The 20,455-nt window shown below is 37.6% G+C and overlaps 1 protein-coding gene across 1 annotated transcript in view; it reads right to left on the bottom strand.

Annotated features, from left to right (window-relative positions):
• Positions 1 to 216: 216 nt before the first annotated feature.
• Positions 217 to 20,455, bottom strand: part of CPE (carboxypeptidase E) — a 56,770-nt gene continuing 36,531 nt past the window's right edge. Inside the window, exons 3-9 of the mRNA XM_058193175.1 lie at positions 19,831 to 19,998; positions 14,481 to 14,598; positions 13,353 to 13,535; positions 12,847 to 12,986; positions 7,599 to 7,698; positions 6,309 to 6,427; positions 217 to 3,038 (exon numbers count right to left, since the gene is read on the bottom strand). Coding sequence (XP_058049158.1) covers positions 2,940 to 3,038; positions 6,309 to 6,427; positions 7,599 to 7,698; positions 12,847 to 12,986; positions 13,353 to 13,535; positions 14,481 to 14,598; positions 19,831 to 19,998 — 927 coding nt within the window. The 3' untranslated portion in view covers positions 217 to 2,939. The remainder of the gene's footprint in view (positions 3,039 to 6,308; positions 6,428 to 7,598; positions 7,699 to 12,846; positions 12,987 to 13,352; positions 13,536 to 14,480; positions 14,599 to 19,830; positions 19,999 to 20,455) is intronic.

Genomic DNA, 20,455 nt, shown 5'->3' with positions numbered 1-20,455 from the left:
CAGTGCTGGCTCTTTGGCTTTGAAACGGAGATGAGCACTGCTCCCTAGAGCCGGGAACAACTAGCACATATGTGCAAGGGGAATCTTTAACTTCACCTATGATGTTCATAGAAAAGTAGAGTATGTGTTATTTGTGTTGGAATGATCACAACAGCTTTATTAGGAAAATGTCAGAGCAAATTAAATACTGTAGATTGCAGATTAAAATCTTGGTAATTACTATTAAATATTTTTTTTAATTGCTTTGTTAAAGCTATAACTTTATCCCAGCAATTGTCAAATTCCTATTAAAATGAATGTGGTTACTCCCATTCTACATTTGGCAAACTGAAGCAGAAAGATAACTTGTTGAAATCATCCACTCAGTTGTATTAATTGGAAGAGTACAGATAATATGTACTGCTATTGTGATTAATTCCAGAACTCTGATTTGCAAAACATTTTGGAGCCACAATCATACAATGGAAAGGCAAGGATCACGATCTTTTTCTTGGCCGTAGCTTGCTGAATTGATATTCAACATGAAGTATACAGGTAAAAAGAATTATAATATTCCTTTCTTGAGGACTGGTAACCTGAAATGACTTCCCTGTTTTGGCAAGAAAAGGTCTTTTGTAAGGTATGATTTGTGATAAGCCTCAATTTCTGGTATTTAATTGCTTTATTCTTTGATAAATTATTTATAACCAGTGATGTTTGTAGAAGTGGTTTGCTTTGGTTATATATTTCATCCAAATTACTCAATTTTCAGTTATTGTTTAGAGTTTAGCTTATCCAGTCCCAGAGGCCTAAATGTGCTACACAGATATGGTGAATGTATGCATTCCTGTAACTTCAAGATATTTAATACGTCAGTGTTTAAGAATGCCAAATGATGCATAGCCCTCAGAGAGAAAATAATTCCTTCTGAGCATTTGACAAACCCCTATATTTTCATTTGTGTAACATGGAAGCCATGTGACGATGGCAAGAAAATATTGAATACTGACCTTAAGCACTGTCCCGAGAGAAGAAGAAAAAAGGGACACAAGACTTTTCGATAAAATCTCTCAAGCCATCTGATAAATTGAAAGCAATGGGTCTCAGGCATTCTTTCAATCTTTTGTTTTTCAGATTAAATAGATTTTTTTAATCTTAATTTGTGCCTTTTAAGACCAATTCCTTACATCCTTAACACTGAATTCCTTACATCATAAAACTGTTTTACAGCCTTGCATGTTTTAGCAGTTCAGTAAACCTTTTACAAATCATCCAGACAGTCCAGCTGATGTCATACTTTGGTCATTTGCACTCTCCAGGGAATCTTTTACTACTAGGCTACCTAAAATCCTAGAGACACCAGAAACTGAGCTAAGAATCCACAGTATGCAAAGAAATAACTTTTCACTCTCCTCACCTTTCTTCTAGGGATATTCCAGGTAGGAAGCATATACGGTAAAAGTGTATCTTCAAATTCAGCTGCTGCTCACTGGTAGTATGTACGTAATTTAAAACAAGGACAGGAGTCATCTACCAATAGTATAAGTGTGGGAGGAGCCAGCGACAAGCAACGCTGAAAAGCTACTAAAATATGTGATATTGGAACTAGGGCTGGGATTGGTTCAGAGCAGAAGAGAACACAAACCCACACTCTTTCTGGAGCATCTTAAAGCAGCTATGGCACAAAATCCCCAGATAAGACATAGCTACTTAAAATGATGCAGTAAATTTGAGCTTCCACACATCCTGAAACACCATTGAGGAACCAAATATAAAGTACTGCACAGGCCTAAAAAGAAACATCAAGATATTCATTTATTTTGACAAAATGGGTTTCGCCCTTTAGGCTGATCCTGCTATCCTACTAGTGTAAACTAGTGAGCTAATTTACACTGAACAGCAGGTTGCTCCCCTAAGTGCTAGTGCCAATGTAAACTACCATGTTTTATCTGGAAATTTCTCTATTTCAGAGGAAGTACCCTTACAATCCAAACGATCATTTTTACCAGAGGCTGAAATCAAGATGTGTGACCAGGAAATAAATTCCACTGAACCTAGAGAAATTGCTTCTCATAGAAAACATGTTTACAGTTTTGACTTTTTAAGAGCGTATCTTGAATTTCCAATCCATATTAAAGGAAGCAGCTGATGGATCAGTTATGGGGGAAACTTTCTGTTCTTCATACAAAGAATATGGAAGCTTTCTTATGAAAACCATGTATACTTAATGCATACAGTTACTGAAAAACAGAATAACACAAATAATATATTGCAAGCACAAAAAACAAGTAATATACACTTACTATATGTTAACTGTTTATCCATCCAGAATTTTTAATCTGATTACCACGTTACTTAGGAACATTAATAAACACAAGAGAAAAAAAATGTGATATTTTTTTCTTAAGAATGATGGAAGCCATTTCCATATGAGTAGTATATGTAATACCCAAGTACTTGGATTCTTATTTTATATGGCTCTTCCAAAAAAAACTTTAATTGTTATGTACAACACTAAATTCTTATCATATATATTTTCAGTGCCATTATGAGTTATTTTTTTTAAAAAAATCTAAATGGGTTTACCTCTATGGACAAATATTTGTGGCAGTTGTTGCAAGTGACTGCTAATTATTATAATGTACTTTTTAATGTGCTTAACCTGCATATTTAGGATAGTGAAATGCTCAGATTCACAGTCACTTTAGAGAAAGGACATATTTTTGTGGGCATTTGTCCTTCAAGTTGAATATGTAGGACAGTGAAAATGACATAAAAAGTTCCAGCAATATACTTTTATGGAGAATATGTTATTGGTGTTAAAAAAAATTACTCAGCCCACCCCACCCCAAAGTTACATATTAAGAGCTACACAAAATCTAAAATGAAGGGACTTTTCACAGTACATTATACTAAATGAACACATAGTAGATTAAAAGATGTGAATTCAGAACTTCTGCTTAAAAATTTAAAGTTTCTGACATCATCTTCCACCATTCCATTAGTTCTTCCTTTTCCTCTTCTTTTCTTTCAGACAATGATTCCAAGTCAAAATCAACCTAGAAAGTGGAAGCAAACATGAATTCCAATATTCTTAATTTATAAGTGAAAAAATTGGATTTATTAGCTAAAATTGTATATATACTAGATTTAAGTCCATTTCCCCAGTAGAGACTTACAGCATTGTCTCAAATCACCCAGCCATCACTGAGAAGATGGATGGATGGACAGACAGACAGATACAATGATGATGATTCTAGAAAATCTGCCTTAGACTATATCAACTGAGAACCATAACTAATGTAATTCTGACTTATTTCAATAACTCTGCATTAAGTCTACATCTCCTGTCAATGGGAAGAGCACCCCAATGAAATATTCGAGTCTGCAATCGTATAAATTTTGTGGGTAATGCTTCCAAGCAAATGTGTTAGTTCTTGTAGATATATTTTTCCCTATGGTATCAGTTTAAACAAAAACAAACTCTACCAGTACCACCTTCCTATTAAATCTTACTGAATTTGACCTCCCATGAAAATCACACTAAAGCAGGAATACCTTTGGGATAAGGGCTAGAGGTGGCAATGTGGCTTTTCTTTTTATATCTAGAATTTATTTTAGTAGAATAGAAAATTTAGAGAAAGGTTTCCAGTGCTTTTAGCTAACAACCTTTTAAAGATAGGAATAAACTAAAAACCTTCTGCAATAAAAACACCAAGCTAAGTAAAAACCAAGTTCTTCTAGTTTTTAATTCAAACCATGTAAACAGTGCTTAAAAGTTAGTGAATTCTTGATTTTTGGATATTTCTGCATAAACATGATTTTAAAAATGAACTATTTTCCCACTAAGTCCTAAAGCTAGATAAAGTAAACACATTTAAACAAATGAGCATTGTTCATTTATTCATTGAGGCAAAACTACATATAAGTGCATGACAAAAGTATGTGAACCTCTGCTTAGATCACGTGAAGTGACAGTACTGCTTTATACTGCACTGGTAAGATAATTGGAATACTTGGAATACTACATCCAGTTTTGGTCACCAAAATACAAAAAAACTTGTTGAGACCCTAGAAAGAGTGCAGGAAAGAGGAAAGATGGTAAGGGGTCTGGAGGCTAAACCACATAATGATCAATTGAAGACAACTGATATGATAGCAGTCTTCCAGTACTTGAGAGGCTGTCATGGAGAAGATGGGGTCAATCTATTCTCCAAGGCACATGAGGACAGGAGAAGAAATAATGGGTGGAAGATAATTAAAAGGAGAGCCAATCTAAGAACTAAGAATAAATTTCCTGATGGGGGAATAAGCTAACACCCTAGAAGATAGGCTCAAGATCCAGATGAATCTTGACAGACCTAAACACTGGGCCCTATCTAACAAAATGAAATTCAATGTAGAGAAAAGTAAAGTCCTACACTTAGGTAAGAAAAATTAAAAGTACACATATAAACTGGAGAAAACCAGGCTTAATAGCAGTGACTGTGAGAGGGATCTTGGAGTCTTAGTGGACAACCAGCTAAATATCAGCCAGCTCTGTACAGCAGCAGCTAAAAAAGCCAACGCAATCCCATATTGCATTAACAGAGGGATACAATCAAGATCAAGTGAGATACTAACACCACTCTATAAAGCCCTAGTAAGACCACACCTAGAGTACTGCATCCAGTTCTGGTCACCACACTATAAAAAAGATATTGAGACTCTAGAAAAAGTGCAGAGGAGAGCAACCAGGATGATTAGGGGGCTGGAGGCTAAAACATGAAGAATGGTTGCAGTAAGTGGGCATGGCTAGTCTAGTGAAGAGAAGGACCTATCATATCCGTCTTCCAATACTTGAGGGCCTGCCACAGAAAGGAGGGGGTCAAGCTGTTTTCCAAAACACCTGAAGGTCCAGACAAGGAATAACGGATGGAAACTGATCAAAGAGAGATTCAACCTAGAAATAAGAAGGAACTTTCTGACAGTGAGAACAATCAACCAATGGAACAGAAGTTGCCTTCGGAAGTTCTGAGAGCTTCATCACTTGAGACTTTCAAGAAAAGATTGGACAGCCATTTGTCAGAAATGGTGTAGGGTCCTGTGCTTGAGTGGGAGGTTGGACTAGATGACCTATAAGGTCCCTTCGAACTCTGTTAATCTGTTGTGGTTGCTCCATCACTGGAAGTTTTCAAGAGGAGAATGGACAGCCATTTGTCTGGAATGACATAGAGTTTTCTGCTTGAGCAGGGCATTGGACTAGAAGATCTCCAAAGTCCCTCTCCAAGCCTATTATTCTATGTTTAAGTAATTGGTGGGCTCCCTCCCCTCTCAACAGAGGAATAATAGCCGCAACTCAACATTTCTGAAAATTGTTGAGTCCTGTATGCCCACTTGGAGAAATTTCAGCCCATTTCTCCTTACAGACTCTGGGATGTTAATGGCTTCCTTGCATGAGCTGCCCACTTAGGGTTCTTGAACAACATTTCTACAATATTAAAGTCAATGTTAGATCTAGTTTTAGGAATCGTGTGGAGGACAAATCATGTTTTAGGTCATGCCTAATATTTAAAATTCAAATGGGTTCACGAATTTTTAAGCACCACTGTATCTGGCCTAGAACTGAAGGACTGGATTAGTTTTATATTGTTGCCTATGGATATTATATTATAGGTGGCTCAGGGGCTAGGACTTTGAGCTTGCTGATCAAAAGGTCGGCAGCTCAGCGGTTCGAATCCCTAGTGCTGCCGTGTAATGGGGTGAGCTCCCATTACTTGTCCCAGCTTCTGCCAACCTAGCAGTTTCGAAAGCACGTAAAAAATGCAATTAGAAAAAATACGGACCACCTTTGGTGGGAAGGTAACAGTGTTCCGTGTGCCTTTGGTGTTTAATCATGCCAGCCACATGACCACGGAGATGTCTTCGGACAGCGCTGGTTCTTCGGCTTTGAAACGGAGATGAGCACCGCCTCCTAGAGTCGGCAACGACCAGCACGTATGTGCGAGGGGAACCTTTACCTTTATGGATATTATATGGCTCTTTGTCTCCCTTTTGATTAGAATTTGTCTTCTTTTGTCGTCTGCCTTACCGTAATCATTGTAATATAATAGCAAGTTTTCTTTTACTCCCTGTAAAATGACTACCCGTTTTTTCCCTATGTTGTATTATATTTTGTTTGCTTGCTTTTCTCTCTATTCCTTTCTGACAGAGTTTTTTTTTTATCTTCCACGTAAGAAATATTGAAAATATTTCACAGAGTTCCAATGAGACTTGATGTACAAAACGTTAAAGAAACATTAAGATAGGAATGGGCATTATAAGATAAATGCAAAAATGGTACCACTTACCCTAACAGCAGGACTGAAGGGAACAGCCACTTTCTTAGTGATTGCTAGATAGCCAGGTGCTGAAGCTGTCACTTTATAATTTCCAGGTACCAGCAGCCTCCAGTAATCACCATCCTTTGCTAAGGAAACAGAAAGATGCCACTATTTTTTGAAAACTTTTAGGAACATGCTTAAGTGGCACTGAAATATGTTTGATCTGCTTTGTTTTCTAATTAGAATCTCAGGATGCCACTGGAGCCAGGTGAAAAATACAAGAGTGATTTTGGAAAGGGGGAAGAAAAGGCCTTTTTACTGGAACCCAGTATATTTTTGCTCTTCCCGTCTTAAAGCATGAAAATATAAAAACCTTGCATTATTTAAAGACAGGGCTGTCAAACTTGCAGCCCGCAGGCCGGATGGGTCATGTGCTGGCCACACCCACGCCCGGTTTAGCGAGGAGGGGAAGTTGCGATACGTCACGTGCCGCCGCCATGACGACGCGAGTTTGACCCCCCTGTTTTAAGACATTCACGAGTATTAGTCATTTTGCTCATGAATGTCTTAATATAATGCAAGGATTTTTTTTCTTTTTTCTGTAAATAGGACAACTGGATCAAGAAACAGGTGATAAGAGAAAAAACTGCAGCTTTGTCGATTTTAATAGAGCAGATTTGATTGACTGAGAGGAAGCAACTTTATCTGAATTGATCCAGTTCTGACATAAAATGTAAAAACTTATTTTCAGTTTCTTTTATATAGAAGTTCAGCATAGTTTTCTCCACCCATTGGCTGTCATGTGATAGATATCATCTATTTTCATAAGAGGCCACTAATCCTGAACATTTTGGTCATTAAAAGGAGCTTTATGAAATTGTGGCCTTCCAGTTATAGTTAAATGAAGGCATAAAGATTTGAATTTCTGAACTGAGATTCAGATTTCATCCTGAATGAAACAGGAAAATGGGCTAATTCTAGAAAAGTCTAACAATGCTATTTTCTAGTTCCAATGTTTATTTTAAAAACCTGGACACACCCACGTTAGAAGTGGAAAAAGTACTTTTCTTTTTGGTGTTGCCTATCCATACGAAAAAGAACGTTTTGGCCATTAGAAGTTTTCCTCAGTGGCAAGAAAGGCTAAGTTTGTTTTTGCAATTATTCTTCTACTCATATATTCTTTGCTTTCCAAAATCATATGCAAGAGTGCAGGGCCATCCTACACACACAACCCAGAAAATATAAAAGGATATTGCTGTATTCATCCATGATTCAGCCTTCATCAAATATCTCAATGTGGTACCTATGAATACTTACCTGATGTAATATCATGGTTTATCCCCTCTACAGAAACTGTGGCATTAGCAATCGGATTACCCTGAAGATTTCTAACAAATCCTTTTATTCCTCGATGTATCTTAAAAACAAAGCACAAAAAGTCTTGATATTTCTCTAAATAATATATTTATAAAAGAAAAGAGAAGAAAGAACTTAGAACGATTCACAACAATTCGCTTCCTATTATAGTTAGTGCATTTAGTTTCTGATAAAATGTCTGTACTGGATCATTTATTTTTTTTTTTGTCACACAGTATATATAAGCGTAAGCATGAAATAAACAGTATATATAAGCGTAAGCATGTAATAACTATATAATATATATATGAGTATGTAATAACTATATTAATAGGATATAACGAAAGAAAATAATAGGACAGGAACGGTAGGCACTCTTGTGCTCTTATGCACACCCCTTACAGACCTCTTAGGAATGGGGTGAGGTCAATAGTAGACAGTTTTTGGTTGAAGCTTTGGGGATTTTGGGAAGAGACCACAGAGTCAGGTAGTGTATTCCAAGCATTAACAACTCTGTTACTGAAGTCGTATTTTCTGCAATCAAGATTGGAGCGGTTAACATTAAGCTTAAATCTATTGTGTGCTCGTGTATTGTTGCAATTGAAGCTGAAGTAGTCTTTGACAGGAAGGATATTGTAATAGATGATTCTATGAGTTAAACTCAGGTCATGTCGAAGGCGGCGAAGTTCTATATTTTCTAAACCCAGGATTTCAAGTCTAGTGGCATTTTGTTGTATTCTGAGGAGTGGAGAACTCTTCTTGTAAAATATTTCTGGACACGTTCAGTTGTATTGATGTCAGAAATGTGGTATGGATTCCAGACAGTCAAGCTGTATTCAAGAATTGGTCTAACAAATGTTTTATATGCTCTGGTTAGTAGTGTGGTGTTTTTGGAGAAGAAGCTATGCAAGATTAGGTTTACAACTCTTAAAGCCTTTTTTGCGATGTAGTTGCAGTGGGCTTTGGCACTTAGATCATTTGATATGAAAACTCCAAGGTCTTTAACAGGGTGGGGGTCATCTGTAATGTAGTGTCCATTAAGCTTGTACCTAGTGTTTGGGTTCTTTGTCAGCATGAATACTGCAGATCATTGTCAACATGAACATGTAGTGTTCGGAGCTTGTTGCTGGTTAGACTAAATACAGAGCCTCTTCAAATAATATTTTGAAAATTGTTGAATACTTATTTGACTTTTAAAATCTCTAATTATTGTTTCCAGAAAGGAGGCAGTGGCAAATCACTTCTGAAATCTTTGCTAGAAAAACTGCAAGGATTGCTTCAGGAGTCAACAGTGATTTGATCTTCTCTTCCCTGTTTCACATTCTAGTCAAACTGATGAACTGGTTGCCAGATTCAGAACAAACCACAAAATCAGTGGTGGGTTTCAAATTTTTTTACTACCAGTTCTGTGGGCATGGCTTAGTGGGCGTGGCATGGCTTGGTGGGTGTGGCAGGGGAAGGATACTGTAAAATCTCCATTCCCACCCCATTCCAGGGGAAGGATACTGTAAAATCTCCATTCCCACCCCACTCCAGGGGAAGGATACTGTAAAATCTCCATTCCCACCCCACTCCAGGGGAAGGATACTGTAAAATCTCCATTCCCACCCCACTCCAGGGGAAGGATACTACAAAATTCCCATTTAACATAATAACAGAGTTGGAAGGGACCTTGGAGGTCTTCTAGTCCAACCCCTGCTTAGGCATGAAACCCTACACCATTTCAGACAAATGGCTATCCAACATTTTCTTAAAAATTTCCAGTGTTGGAGCATTCACAACTTCTGCAGGCAAGTTGTTCCACTTACTGATTGTTCTAACTGATTTCCTCCCAATCAGCTGGGACTTGGGAGGCAGAGAATAGATGAGGGCGGGGTCAGAATTTTTACTACTGGTTCTCTGAACTACTCAAAATTTCTGCTACCGGTTCTCTAGAAGTGGTCAGAACCTGCTGAAACCCACCTCTGCACAAAATTAAAGTAACCTTAGCTTGTGATTTTTAAAACATGGCCAAGTTTGAAAGGGAGTTATAAAACAGAAAAATATCATTGAATAGAAACTTCCTCATTTAACTGCATTTTGTGCAAAGGGGCTGTGTGTCGACGCATAAAAGTAAAATATAACTGTGTATCTATGGCCATCAACATGAATAAGACCATTCTTATGTGGTTTAGTGGTTCAGTGGTTGGGGTGAGTCTTTTAATCAGTGGCTTTATACGTCAAGCTTTGGACTCAACTGCTAGATGTCTGATCTCAGGAAATAGTCCTTCTTTATTCACAGAATAGGGAATAAAGTTCTCAAAGGGTCACTCTAATCTAATTTCAGAAATCAATATATTCGCTTAGTTCTGATAAGGCTGTTATCCCATAGCATAATTCTATAATTTTTAACACTTGCAGAAATATCATATTTGATAAAGCAGATATGTTGATTTTCTTTTTCAAAGTTGTGCATCTCTATGTGATTGTGTTTCTGCAGTTGTTCCATGTGCCTGTATGAGTGCACTGGGAAGCATGTTATGGGCTACATATGACAATTCTGGATCATATGACCAGAACCAGACTTTTAGTCTTTCAGTCACCAGTTTCAAGTTGCTTCCAGCTGCCTTTTCTATCAGAATGCATTGGGAAATTTTCTTTTTCACCATCTTCAGCATGAGGCCTATTTTTCATCTCCACCTTTCTTTGTCCTGCTACACCAAATCTGTTCCCTATTCAGTTTTCAGAAAAATATCATGCAGACAAACAAAAACTTGCCTGCAGAAGTTGTGAATGCTCCAACACTGGAAATTTTTAAGAAAATGTTGGATAGCCATTTGTCTGAAATGGTGTAGAGTTTCCTGCTTGGGCAGGGGGTTGGACTAGAAGACCTCCAAGGTCCCTTCCAACTCTGTTATTATGTTATGTTAAATTGAGAGAATAAAAATTCCAAGTATGAGTTAAATACAAGCTGGCACAAATAATCTTAATATAAATATAAAACTAGATGTAGATAGTTTGTCTACTGAAGAAATAGGGTTTCCCATCCCTCATGAGCCTTCCAGCTGTAGGACAATGAAGAAAGCAAGTACATTATAAGAAATGGATGCAGGGGTCAGCAAAGCTGGCTGAGGAACTCTGGGAGTTGAAGTCCACAAGTCTTAAAAGAGCCAAGTTTGCAGACCCCTGGGATAGTGATTCTTGAGAGGTGGTTATTGGGTGCCATGAACTGAGAGGACATGCTCCCAGAAGGGTCATTTTGGATTACAGAATGCATTTGGTTACTAAGACAAATTTAGGCCAGATAGTTCTAAGAGCTAGATAAAGTGAAATCATATGTGATTTATATATGTAGGTAACGTGTCATCAGAGTATAAGTAGAAAATCTTGGGCACACGAATATCTCTATATGTTCAGGGTTTGTCTTCTTAAGATTCCTGCTGGGCCACAAATCAGGTGCTGTCAGGTGCAAAGGATCAAGATTACACATTCAAAGCTTTAATGCTTAAGCCTATATTTGGTGAACTTTGGCAGTTTTTCCAATTGCATCATGGTATCTCACAGTGAGGGACGCGGTGGCTCAGGGGCTAGGACGTTGAGCTTGTCGATCGAAAGGTTGGCAGCTCAGCGGTTCGAATCCCTAGTGCTGCCATGTAATGGGGTGAGCTCCTGTTACTTGTCCCAGCTTCTGCCAACCTAGCAGTTTCGAAAGCACATAAAAAATGCAAGTAGAAAAAATAGGGACCACCTTTGGTGGGAAGGTAACAGTGTTCCGTGTGCCTTTGGCATTGAGTCATGCCGGCCACATGACCACGGAGATGTCTTCGAACAGCACTGGCTCTTTGGCTTTGAAATGGAGATGAGCACCGTCCCCTAGAGTCGGCAACGATTAGCACGTATGTGTGAGGGGAACCTTTACCTTTACCTCTTTATCTCACAGTCAGCTGTCAATTTCAGAATTCTTCTAGGTTTGGGATTATATGTAACAAATCTTTTAATTTGAACTATTTTTCCGAAGTAGAAACTGAACTCAGATACAAATAAAAAGTTCAAAATGATGTCTGTGAATCCTGATTCCAACCTTTAATTTATTTCTCCTTCAAATCAAATCCAATGTATAATTATATATATATATATATATATATATATATATATATATATATATATATATATATATATATATATATATATATATATATATATATATATATATATATAAGAAATATAAGAAATTCATTGAGTTTAATGGGATCTAGCTTATGTGTAAACATATAGCATACTGAGCTGTTCACTAGGCTTTCTAACAGTTCTTTAAATCTCAACATGAGGGTGCATTTGTAATATTTATTCTTCAAATGCAACACTGTGTACCTGCCCTTTGCCACAGAGAAAAGGTTAGTTGGATGATTGGATGTTGGATGGATGGATGGATGGTTGTTTGGTTGTAGTTGATTTACTACAAGGACAGGAAACCTGTAGTGCTCATCTCCAAGTCCTCTTTATTCAGAGGACTGTCTGACCTTGACTTCTGAAAACTGACAGTGCTTTCTTTATACTTTGTCATGGCTCGGGATTCAGATGACTCTGAATCTGAAGAAGCCACTCCAACTGAGCCAGCAGAATGGGAACCTCAGAAAACACCAAGCCATGAATCACTTGAGACTGATCAAACAGATGCATTGTCAGAATAGTTAAAACAGATAAGATACAGCTTTCAAACCTTCAGATTCAGCAAGTAAAGATTCTCATTGAAGCTCCTTGGCAAGCAAGGGAGTGACTGTCTTAATTAGAGGACAGCAGGCTGCAGACTGATTTAAGTGGCGACCTTGTTTCTCTGTTGGAAGTCCAATTTCCTGTGCCTGGCATATTGTTTCTGTTTATTCTGCTCATGAAAGAAACACTGACCTTTGGACTGAGTAAAGAATCTAGCTTGACTGTCTGAACCTCTCTTCTGCATGGTCCTGTTTAAAGCAAAACTACTTAGACAAACTTTGTTTCCAGGAGGTTCTGTTGATATTCATTTGCTTATCTGCTGTTTATCCATACCATCTTAAGCAAATTGCTACCATCACCTAGCAACTACATGTTTGTATATTTGAAACAGGACACATTTGAAGGAGTGAAGCTGTAGTTCAAATGATGAAGCAATGAGCTTTATGATCACCCAAAACTAAGTATAACTCTTGACGGTCAACAAATGCCTTAACCTTGTTCTCCAGGAAAAATTTACCTGCTCAATGTAACTGATAAGTGAATTTTTGTTGTCCTCCCAATAGGTTTTCAGAGTTTCTTCTGGAGGGAATTTTTCACAGCTAAGCTCCACGGTGATTTCAAAGCAATTGCTGCTGAGATAGTTGAAGTCTTGCATACCTATGTAATTACATATACGAAAGTTGACATTTAATAGGCAGTGGGTTCTAAAGCATATCAGATTTAAGTTAAGTGGAAATAATTAGTTGGACTCAATTGGAATAAATAGATGTGTACTGTAGAAAATTCAAGACCGATATATATTATGGTACACATATACTGGTCTATTTGCAAAACCTTCAGGGCAGGTAATACATTCTTGGACCAAAGTCTGAAGAGTGAAGGGAATATGATGATTGATTTGCAATCACAGCTGTAATTATACCACATTTAATATTATATTTGGTCTGTATATTTTGCTGATATGTATATTTGGCTTCAAAAATCTTACTTAGGAGTCAAATGTTATATTTCAGCAACACAAACCTCCTGGAACGCTATACCAAGCACCACCATTAGTTGTCCCATCAATGAAACTGCTATCATCATCATTCTTGCGACATGGTGGCCGATTAGGGTTTGACATAGCTGGATTAAAAGATGAATAGCTTCGGGCTAAGCTTTGGAAAACAGCATCATCTGGGCAGGAGCTGTATTCATGTGCACTTCCTGGGGGAACAACAGTAAAATACATAATAAGAGATGGGAAGAATAACAGAGAATGTAGGCCAACCTTAATTATCTGAATCTAGATCATTTAAAATTCAGGATTATCCATGACGAGAGCTTTATATGAAGACCATTGGTGTTTAATTAGAACAGGCACATTGAGATACACATTCTTCTTAATAAGCTGTTTCAGCAACATTAAAAAAAAACTAGATTAACATATAATTTGTGAAAATAGTACTAAACTTAATAAGAAGAATGGTATAATTTCGTCCTGGTCCTGTCAAACTATTACTAAATCTGCATTACTATTAATCTTCTCATTGTTCCCATCACCCATCTCCTTCCACTTATGACTGTATGACTGTAACTTTGTTGCTTGTATCTTTACGATTTATATTGATTGTTTCCTGATTGCTTATTTGTACTCTGACTATCATTAAGTGCTATACCTTAGAATTCTTGATGAAGGTATCTTTTCTTTTATGTACACTGACAGCTTATGTACCAAGACAAATTCCTTGTGCGTCCAATCACAAATGGCCAATAAAAAAAATCTATTCTATTCTCTTCTCATTATTATGCCCCTAAAACCTACTCTAGAGTTCTTTTTCTCTCCTCTTCCATGGGCTCTTCCAGCTTTAAAACAGGGGAAAAAATGTTTTGTCAGTTTAGAAAACTACAACATACCATAAAGCGGGGGGAAAGCCTGCTTCTCTACTGATTAAAAAGAAAAAAAAATAGTTTATTCTGGAAAGTCTGCAGTAACAGCCAAAAAGAGAGGAAATTAAAACTTATAAACAGTACAAATTAATTAAAACAATGGACAATAAAATTTAATCTGTCCAGGTTGGCAACATGCTATTCAGAATTCAGCACAGCCATCAAGCTGACCAAGACTATCGACCAATATGACCAAGACAAGCTTGGATTTAGAATACATACCAGTCCGAGTCTCGTCATATGGGTAATTTGCCACAAGGTCCCCACCATGAAGATTGGCGGACAGTACAAAGGGAATATCCATTATCCAGTGAATCACACCTTTTGTTTCTGGTGCAAGCTGTGGCAGAAATTTATAAAAACTATAGTTCATTAAGAGTATTGCAATAAGCACTGCATATTTTTTGCAGAAGAAATTAAAACAGGTTCATCAGTTTCCAGACGTTTGGCCTGGGATACAAAATGGAGTATAATAGACTTGTTTCATATAGTATGCATTCAATGTGTACCTTTACTCAGGGGTGACATACTGCAGGTTCTGACAGGTTCTGGAGAACCAGTAGCGGAAATTTTGAGTAGTTTGGAGAACCGGCAAGTACCACCTCTGGCTGGCCCCAGCAGTGGGGTGGGAATGGAGATTTTGCAATATCCTTCCCCTGCCACGCCCACCAAGCCACACCAAGCCTACCAAGCCACGTCCACCGAACCAGTAGTAAAAAAATTTGGATTCCACCACTGCCTTTACTGTATAATGTTTCGACAGAGTATTTGAATACAATATACAGATTAATTATTAGTGCATGCAAATATAGGTATTATTTATTGCAATATGCATATGATATAATCATACTTTGCTCTCTCACACAACCACAATCTGATAGTTATCAGAGACCCAGATTTCCAGTAAATCTTTTAAGTTCTAATGGAAAAGAAGGACTTATAAAATTTGGATAGGAATCCTAGGGCTAGAGGGTGTTGTCACTAAGAAGGTTCTTCATTCAGATGTTGTTGTGATCCATCTCCTCATATGGCATAATGGTCAATCTTCTCTACTGCCACATGAAAAGCTACAGTGAAATGGTTCATAACATGAAACAGTATTAGACATCCCTGGAAGATCATTTGACTCTAACCTTTCTCACTTGTCTCCTATTCTGATACAGTCTGACTCTATCTGGTACAAAGATAATAAAGAGAAGAAGAAGGGAGGAGAGGGATGATATGACACTCATCTCTTTTCAGCCATTTCCTCTCTTACAAAATGCCTCACTCTCTGTTCTTGCTGGTGGCAACTGGAGTCCGAACACATCTGAATAGCACCAATACGTGAAATGGCAACACTAATCAATTCAGTTAGCTGTTTCATAGATTTTCATAGTTTTGTGCTAAACAACAGAAGCAGTGAAAGCCAAAGGGCAAACGAGTCATATTTCAGCTTTTCCTGGTTGACTTCACAGATGATGTCTTGCTCTATATGAGATCATTGTAAACTGATGCAGAGACTTCTGTGGAACACGTCCTCTCTGTAAATGTGTTTTCTATGGCACGTATTTTATCAGATGGTGCAAGGGTTATAATTATGGGAAGGTTTTATGTTGCTTAATATTTCATATTGCTTTCTTCTGTAGCTCTTCCTGCCTAGCTTTTCTTGTTTGATTATAATGACTATTTATTGTAAGGTACTCTCGTATCAATTTTTCTTCTCCTGTTCAATAGTATCTGATTAGACTTCCCGGACATGTCCCTGCAGTTTTCTTGACAATATTTGTCAGAGGTGTTTGCTATTGCCACTTTCCTAGTGCTAAAAAAAAAGTGAGTGGCCCAAGATCACCCAACTAGCTTTGTGCCCAAAGTGGGACAAGAACTCACAGTCTCCTAGTTCCTAGCTTGATCCTTTAATCCATGAGTGTCAAACTTGATTGCGTCGTATGACATATTGTGATGTATCGCAACGTTTTTTGCCTTTATGGAGCCAGGGTGGGCGTGGCCTACACGTGATGCATCCAGCCTACGGGCTGCCTGTTTGACAGGCCTGCTCCATAGCAAACAAGTCTATAATAATTGTTTTTTATAGAATTCTGTCAATGCTGCAAGAGTTAGAATTAAAACTTTGTTGTTTGCAACGATGGGGCAAGTGAAAATAGTTTGATTAATATGTTCAAATGTTTAGTTGTTTACACACACATTTTCCCTATTTTTTCTATTATTATTTTTGTTTTAATATTGACTTGTGTTTAGCTATAGTTTTTTTTTTATTTAACAATATAAAATTATTTTTTAAAAGCTATTATAATCTTCTACCCCAGTATTATTGTACCCCCAAAATTCATTTAGCTGTTCTATGGAAAAGAGAAGGGAGACTAGCATATACTGTATACTGTAGGGCAAGGATTCCCAACCTCTGGGCCACAACCCACTACCGGGCTGTGGCCTATTCAGAATTGGGCAGTGCGAGTATCTGGCCAGAGCATGCGCACACAGTTCAACTTGCATGAGCAGTGGGCCAGAGGGCAATTGTGGACACTCATGGAAGTCAAATTGTATGCATACATGCTGGCCTGATCGCATGGCTCAATTCCCCTGTCCCTCCCCCCACAACCAGGCCACCAAGGAAGTGCTGCTGTAGAGAAAAACTTGTCTTACTTACTTAGCAATAGCACGTCGACTTATATACCACTTCATAGTGCTTTTTACAGCCCTCTCTAAGTGGTTTTACAGAGTAAGCATATTTTCCCCAACAATCTGGGTCCTCATTTTACCCATCTCGGAAGGATGGAAGGCTGAGTCAACCTTGAGCCGGTGAGATTTGAACTGCCGAACTGCAGCTAGCAATCAGTTGAAGTAGCCTGCAGTACTGCACTCTAACCACTGCGCCACCTCGGCTCTTCTACTTGCCAGTCTCTCCTTCTCCTAAGTGTCTAGTGGTATCTAAACCACTAATAAAAAAGGTTTCCTGCTTTCTAAATATAGTTACTCCAAAAAAGAACTCAAGTCGCAAATCCTTGTGTTGCTTCTTCCTGCAAATTTTTATCTAGCTTTGTTCAAGCTTTAATTTTCATCTTGCCTTTGATGTTATTAAAAACAGGTCTGGTCATTTGCCAAGAGCATCTTAAGACCACGGTTGGTGGAATCCAATTAGATATTTATAACAACAGCACTACTTTTTGTTACCATAATAAGAGGTTTATTTTTACCCACTCATAGCATTTCCATCCTTAAAATCTGACTCCAGAAATAAACCAATGATCGTGAGCAGGTTTGGGGGACACATAAGCAACTAAAAGAGGAATATAAGGCCTGTTTGCAAAACATTAGATTTTTACACTAATCAAAAATATGAATGTTTTAGACTAAAGGCAGATAAAATTTTCAAGTTTTAAAAAAAATCAAAAAAGGAGAAAGAGTGAACTCGGCAAAGAAGCACTACTTCTGAAAAAAAAAATGAACTGTGAAATATTAACCTGATGGATTAGTAACTCCACAATTGAGTTATTAACATTTTAACATACCCATGAACTGGATTTTTTAAACATTACTTGCCTGCTAGAGAGGTCACATAGAACTTTCCAAAAACGACTGACCCCCCCAAAAAATGAAAGTGGAAATACAAATTATGAGATAATATATTTAGGCTATGTACTTTTCAAACACTTGCATGGAAAACAAACAAAATTGGTGAAGAAATAAAAATAGGATTGTGGGTTTTAGTAGGTAGTACTTTTTGTACTGTTATTCTATAAAATGCTCAAAATCTTCTAAAGATTAGGATTACGGTCTACAAATTTTCCCCAAAGGAATGTGGAAAAATCTAGCATTCCCACAGCTTCCCAAACTATCAATGAGAGGACTTCAGGTTTTTCCAAACTAGGCACTCCAGAAAGGGTGGCCACCAGGAAAACGACAGTATAGGAGTATTTTATTTTAAAATAAGTCTCTGTTAAGGTTTTTTTGTTTTTTTTTGTTTTGTTGTAAAGCCTTGGGACAGATCTCCTATTATTTAACATTTTACTGCAGTGGTTCTCAACCTTTATAGTGCTACGACCCCTTTAATACAATTTTCTACAATGTGGCGACCCCAACCGTAAAATTATTTTCGTTTTGAATTTATCGCGCCGGAAGCTGTATTGGCTAGCGATCTGAACTGCTTGCGATTGCCTTGAGGACAGAGGCATTAAAGCGGAGACTCCTCCCCTATTAAGTTTATCGCGCCTGAAGCCAGATTAGGCTAACGATTGGGAGTGATTGCAGCTGGCTTGAGAGGGAGACATCAGAGCAAAGATTTCTCTCTTTTTTAATTCATCGCACCTGAAGCTGAATTCAGCTAGCGAATTGAAGAGCCTGCAGCTGCTTTGTGGAGTCAACCATTGGAGAACGATTCTTCGACTTGCAAGTATACTTCCCATATTTCCAATGGCCTTAGGCGACCCCTGGCAAATAGTCATTCGACCACCAACAGGGTCCTGACCCACAGGTTGAGAACCGCTGTTTTTTTTAATTATTATTATTATTATTATTATTATTATTATTATTATTATTATTATTATTATTATTATTATTATTATTTATTTGATTTTTATACCGCCCTTCTCCCGAAGGACTCAGGGCGGTGTACAGGCAAAAATAAAACAGATAATACAATATACAATTTAAAATGCAGATTAAAAAACTTATTTTAAAATTAGCCTGATAGGTTAAAATATACTATACTAGACTAAAACCCCATTTAAAATTAATTAATAAAAATTTAAAATTAATAAAATTCAGTTCAAGCCAGCCCCGCGCGAATGAAAAGATGTGTCTTCAGTTTTACTGCCTAAAGGGACACTTCCATCTGACTACCATGCACAGTACAAGTTTTTCAATGGTGGGCTAAATTGCAACTGAACTTCCTTTCTCACATTTCATCAAATCACCACAATACTCAAAAATAGAAAAGAAGTTCATCTTTTATTTTCATGAAGAACTTTGCAAAAAGTTAAAGTGTGTTCAGCATATTATTGTTATTATTGTTGTTGGTCAGTCCAAAATCCAGATTGAGCACCTTACAACATCTAATTGTTGTATGAATGAAACAATGAAAATATTTCTTTTTGTCTTTTAATGACCCCTTATAATCCCTTACATTGGGGTGGAGTCAGGGCAACTGAATGGAGCCGAGTGTTTACTGGCCGGATGCCCTTCCTCTCGCCAATGCAGAGTTTGCAGCAGATAATTATTCATTGTGCCCAGAGAGAGAGAAATATCGGTCGTTACCTTGGATTGAACTCACAGTCTCCTGATCGTAAGGTGAGACCCTCTAGGCCCGGGGTCTCCAACCTTGGTCCCTTTTAAGACTTGTGGACTTCAACTCCCAGAGTCCCTCAGCCAGCAAAGCTGGCTGAGGAACTCTGGGAGTTGAAGTCCACAAGTCTTAAAGAGACCAAGGTTGAAGACCCCTTCTCTAGGAATAGAGCCAGGCCTTAAGGACCTCTGGAACCTCAGGGGAGTTGATGTCATATGTATCTCTGAGAGATGCTGTTTCAGAAGGTGAGGGCAGCAATCTTTCAAATATTTTGAATGAAATATTTTATACCTTTAAATTTTGGTCCACAGCTTTCTTCAGATTTTTCAACAAATGATTATTTGGACCTCCTTCTCTCTCGTTGACATAGACAATTCTATCCAGATCAGGGAAATTTCTATTTAAGTCTATTCCCTGTGCATTACTTCGACCAACAAACCAATCTTTGAGTTCCCCTGGCTAAAAAAAAGAAGAAAATATTATAAAACAACATCATTTCATGATGAACTGTCATGGTGAATTAAGAGAAATGGCCCGCTTAGTTCAATTGTGCACGCTTAGGAGAAGTTCAAATGCATGGCCTACTAGAAACAGATGCCAGTTATTTTCAAACCTGGTTCTTACTGATATACCAACTTTGAAGGCTGAATAATACAAACATATTCAATACTCAGTTCTGCCATGCTTGGAGAAAGCACACCGAAATAAATGGAATTTAAGTTAATAATGACTAACTGGCATCTCACTAATTTCAGTGGCTCTACTGTATAAATGATCAAATGTAAATACCATCCTACATATTAACTATGTTTAAATACGGTAGGTAAGTTTAATGTTTTTAATGTTTTTACATTGTAAGCCACTCAGTATCATTGGATACGAGATGGGTGGCAAATAAATTTCAAATAAATAATAA

This window comes from Ahaetulla prasina, chromosome 8 (genome assembly GCF_028640845.1).
Source record: "Ahaetulla prasina isolate Xishuangbanna chromosome 8, ASM2864084v1, whole genome shotgun sequence".
NCBI classification, from domain to species: domain Eukaryota; kingdom Metazoa; phylum Chordata; class Lepidosauria; order Squamata; family Colubridae; genus Ahaetulla; species Ahaetulla prasina.
This window is presented reverse-complemented; position numbering and strand designations above follow the sequence as displayed.